The following is a 5,000-nucleotide window of genomic DNA, read 5'->3' as shown; positions in this document are numbered from 1 at the left end:
AATGTACTGCAAATAAGACTCTTCCTTTTATTGCAATAAATATTAGTCCCAGCTATTAAAAATTATACTTAATTACATAAAAAATGTTTAGTTAGTGTAGTAATATTTACAAATAAAAATGCCTGCTTACCACAACTTTGCACTGCACTTTTCGATTTGATAAATTTCTTACTTTAAATTTGAGGGAAACTGTAGTAATTGAAATTTTAAAGATATTTACAAACTGTATAGTAAAATTTACATGACAAGTAATTATTGTAAAATATAATAATTTTGTTCATGATGATTTACATGATAAGTAATTGTACATTATATTTTGTAAATAACGTATATTTTAAAATTTTCATTGCCTTGTGTGGCTGCCTTGCATGGGTGTGTGTGTCACTATTTGCACCTTTCTGCTTTTGGAATCCCATTTAATAAATAATACAAATATAACAATTCTTTAAACTTTGTACAGTGAATTATTTTACCTTTGTCTGCACATTCAAGTTTTATGAGACATGTGACTGTGTGCAAGGAATGGCAGCAAAAGTAAACAAAAACCAGGTCAATTAAATTTTTTGACACACAAAACAGCCATAATATTCAGGTATACCTTCTCTTCAATTTCTTCTGCAAGTTTTTTGCGGTTACTATAAGTTGCCATACACCAAGAATGAAGTAAAAAATAAATTTAATGAACACAAAATGGTGTGTGATGTTCCATCATCATAAATCAATGTATATTAATTACTTAACACTGTTGGAATCAATATTAAGTTTTATTGGGACATATTAGTTATTAAATACTGGCTCAATTACTGATACGGTAATATTATTGACGTACTATATTTAATAATATTATAATGTAAATCCCTTTCACCCCTAAACCGGCCAAAACCGGCCATACTTGGTATTTTACTCTTCAATAGGGAACCCCCACGGGTCAATGGGTTAATTAATAGACTAAAAACATTTAAGATCAATGGCTGCACATTTTGTACACTTTCATCCTGATTTAGATAAATTTACTTTATTCTCTGCAGTGAGATAGTAACTTACCACAAAAGTGAGCAATGAATATGAATGAGCATGAACTGCCCACATCGAAATTAATGAGTAGTTAATATTGTATCAGAGTTCTATCACAAAGTCTCCTTTGCCTTTAATTGTCCTTTTAATTCTAAACATTACACAGAAGACAAGACCTACTTTATGTATTTCCAGACATCCCAATTTTAATTGTACATTTAATGTGGGTGTAATTTTACATCTTCAAATGGTCAAGTGAAATTTTTACCTCCCCAAAGAGAACTCATTCAGAAAATTTCATTTCAGTACAACCTACAAGTCTGATGGCAGTGACCACATCATTCGTCACTATTGTATAGATTTCTTAAGAACATCAACATCACTTTTGAATAATTCGCTGGTAGCATAAATGATTAAAATAATGAATAATTACTATGGCTAGACTTAATGGAGTTACCATAGATCAAGGACAGAATTATCCAATAAAGTAATAAACTGGAACTTCATTATTGACTCATTTTAGCATATATTATCAAACATGCCTTCATGATCAGTTGATGTATCTAAGAATAATGTTTTGGTTCCGTTAAATAAAAGTTCTTGAAATTTTTAAGGTAGTGTATCTTGAGAGTGTTTGCACATGAGATAAATGCAGTGAACCAGGTTGGCCTCAGACACATACACAAAATAGCGGCTGGTATTAAATTTCTGTCGACGTATCTGTTGAGATAAGATGTTCTTTCAAAGGACTGAGGACATCTCATAACTCTAAACGATCAATGAAAGAAAGTGAATGAAGTGACATACTTCCTTCCAGCGCTGCATTCAAGTAGGATATATCGAAGCCTGCGAGCTCGAGGGATATATTTCGCAACAACGTTAGATAGTACTCCCTTCCCAACAAAGGAATCTGGCCTTTGCTCGGGTCTTTTCGCACTTTGAGCATTTGTTGTTCACTTAAATGGAGAAGTAAAGCTAAAAAGTATAAAAGGTGACTCGAAGCAACTTCAGAGGCGTTGCTTCCCCGAGCAGACTAAAAGGGCTGCTTACAAGAAGCGTAACGAAAGAAAAATTCCCACCGACTAAAATGCCCCTTGCAGAATCTTTCCCTGTCACGTAAACTATAAATGACCACCTTCAACTGGCAGAAGCTATATAGAACGATCGAAGAAGCACAGGTTGAAATCACCGCTTCGAAAGCCATCTTTGTTTATATTACAGCGCGCGGTTGGAAAACTGGATACTACAATTTTCAACAGCCAATCAGACAAAAGTCTCCTTTGTTCATCGATGGGTTACCACATTTTCTTAACTATGGTGCTCCGCGCGCGCGCGGAGCTCCGCTATCATTGGTTAAAAGAGCATAAATAATCGTGCTGCACGTGCAGCACGGATTTTAGCAATTATGTTTGCGGTCCTCTGCATAACGACGACGTGAAATCACCAAATTTGAGGTTTTGATGACAACATAAGCATACAACAGATAATCTTTCATTTTCTATTTTCACTCTGAAACCGCTCTTACCCCTTTTTTTTTTAGATACTTCGCGCACATTGCAGGACGTGAACGAGACTGAATAATCGCGAAAGGCTTATGATAGAGCCAAGTTATATTTTGAGGTGACGTTTTCATAGACCATGGCCGCCGCAGATGTTATTATAAGTTCCCTAATGATCTAGACCAAGTCAGTTTGGCTTGTTTTTAACTAATGAAGTCCTTTGGGGGAGAAACAGCCGTGAATAAATCAAACAAGTGGATCTGATTGCCTGATTAAGTTCCAAACGTTGCGATCTACAACACAAGTGACCACATCGTCAGGCAAACGAAATTTATACTCTTTTCACAGTTTCAGTGAAGCCTTTTTAAGATAACACACAATTCCTTGACTATTTACCTTTATCAAGCCATTATCCCTGTCATCATTCAGGTTCTTAAAAACGCACTGCTTCCAGTTACGCAGAAAAGACGCTTCAGCTCCTTTGGGACCTGGGGGACCAGGAGGACCTTGGCTTCCTGCTTCACCTTTGTTTCCGGGTGGGCCTGCTTTACCAGGTGTTCCCTGAGACCCTTTACAACCCGGGTGTCCTCGAACACCTTCTTCGCCTTTGCTCCCTCGTGGGCCCATAGGTCCTTCACGCCCATGATTGCCGGGTGATCCAACAGCACCCACTGATCCCGCGGGACCAGGGATTCCCGGGATACCTGGGATACCCGGTGCGCAGAAACATGCAGCTTGAGCACAGGATCCATAAGGTGATGTCTGTTGAGGAGTGCCCTAAATGAAGGCAATGAAGAGGGATTACTTTCCTGTTTGTGCTAAATTTCGTTGAATCATTTTTTTGAAGTTAAACATGTACATTTATATGCATATCTTTTTTTTGCCATCGACACAACCTGCTGAATCTGATGATGAGAACCTGGTTCCCAGAGCTTTTCTCCGCCGAGAGTAGAGCAGGCGGGAAAAGACCCTGGCAACGGCTAGCCACGTGTTCCTTCAACGACCGGAAATAATTGAGAGTCATAAATTAGATGTGGATTTGGAGACTAGTATATTTAAGTCACACTGCATGCGGTTGTAAGATGACGGAAAAGTCGGCTTGGATCAGCACTTAACCGCCGTAAATTTCCTTCGTTTTGTTTGAAGCCACATCAAGTTAGGTACTTCTAATTCTTTTCCTCGCCCGCTCTACTCTCGGCGGAGTAAAGCCCTCGGAACGATTTAACACGAAAATAACTTCACGGTTGTAATGAGTCAGTGTTGCATTTGATTTAAAGCAACTTGAAACTTTTGTTAAAAAACATTGGTTCTTTACTTCAATGATAGTTTATAATCAACGGAGGGCAATTGTTTACAAATGATCTTAGAATCTTAGATCTTGGAATTGGTCTAAGAATGGGGACTGTTTTTTATTGAAAAATGGCCATACCTATAAAAACCTCCAAGGGGATGTTTTGCTCAATTTTTAGCAAATCTTTAATCCTGTTTCTAAATTTTCATCACTCTTCTGAAAATTTGGTCGAAATTGAGTACTCCCCGTGTTTAAATAGCTTTTAGCGATTTTTCCAGCGGGATCAGGACAGACCTTGCAAGTAATTTTCTCGAAGGTTAAACCTACTTTGTTTGCAATTGGAATAATTAACAAACTCACCTTGTGGCCAAATTGTTTACTGGTGTTGTTATTCGCAGAAGACAGAGCAGTTAATAGTAACAGCAGTGAACACAGTGCAGTGGTCAGCGCTATAGTCATGCACTGTTTCGCCATCATTCAACCGGCTTTGGACCTTCGTCAAAAACAGCCATCATTATTTGTTTTTAGTCGAAAACATAACAGGAAAGGAAGAACACAACATACGTCAGCGTTAGACAAAAAGTGAACCACTCTCGCTACTGTAGTCGAAAGTGCGTGGCAATAGATCTGTGTTTTTATGTACATATGGGGGAAATGCTTTCTACGAGGTCAGGCCGCGATTTCTTTGTTCTTATGTAACTTTCCCGGAAAAACTACTGCAATTTTAAAGAGAACTGTACTATTCATGATGGCTTAGGCATACTCGCAAATTAATCCGAGCGCTCCTTTGCAATAGTCGAAGCTATAATCTTCTGATCACTATTTCGGGTGCTTTACATATGAGCCACTGCAGAGTAGTGGAAGCAAAGGACACTAAACTTTAAATAAAACTCTCCTCACACACATATTCAAAAACAGTAGAAGTTCCTTCAACCTTGTGGGAAACAAGTGAAAAACAAGTAGAGGGCTTCTCATGCTATTCTCACCACTTACCCTTTTTCGCTTGAGAGTCTTTTATCCACCAAATGCAGAATGCAATTATGATACTTCTCAGTCTGACTATGACCAAAGCTTTTATGCTTCGTCCAATGTTGCGAAATTTTGGTTAAAACTTGTTGTCGACACGTTTGGAACTCGTAACGTGTAAAGTACTAAAATACACCAAGCAATTTGATTATTACGAATTATTTCAGTGA

At 37.8% G+C, this 5,000-nt stretch overlaps 1 protein-coding gene across 1 annotated transcript in view; it reads right to left on the bottom strand.

The window, feature by feature from the left end:
- LOC137977375 (collagen triple helix repeat-containing protein 1-like) overlaps positions 1 to 4,278 on the bottom strand; it is an 8,723-nt gene extending 4,445 nt beyond the window's left edge. Inside the window, exons 1-2 of the mRNA XM_068824597.1 lie at positions 4,165 to 4,278; positions 2,910 to 3,290 (exon numbers count right to left, since the gene is read on the bottom strand). Coding sequence (XP_068680698.1) covers positions 2,910 to 3,290; positions 4,165 to 4,278 — 495 coding nt within the window. The remainder of the gene's footprint in view (positions 1 to 2,909; positions 3,291 to 4,164) is intronic.
- Positions 4,279 to 5,000: the final 722 nt, after the last annotated feature.

This window comes from Montipora foliosa, chromosome 11 (assembly GCF_036669935.1).
Source record: "Montipora foliosa isolate CH-2021 chromosome 11, ASM3666993v2, whole genome shotgun sequence".
NCBI lineage: Eukaryota > Metazoa > Cnidaria > Anthozoa > Scleractinia > Acroporidae > Montipora > Montipora foliosa.
The sequence above is the reverse complement of the archived record's forward strand: the minus strand, read 5'-3'. Positions and strand labels throughout refer to the sequence as shown.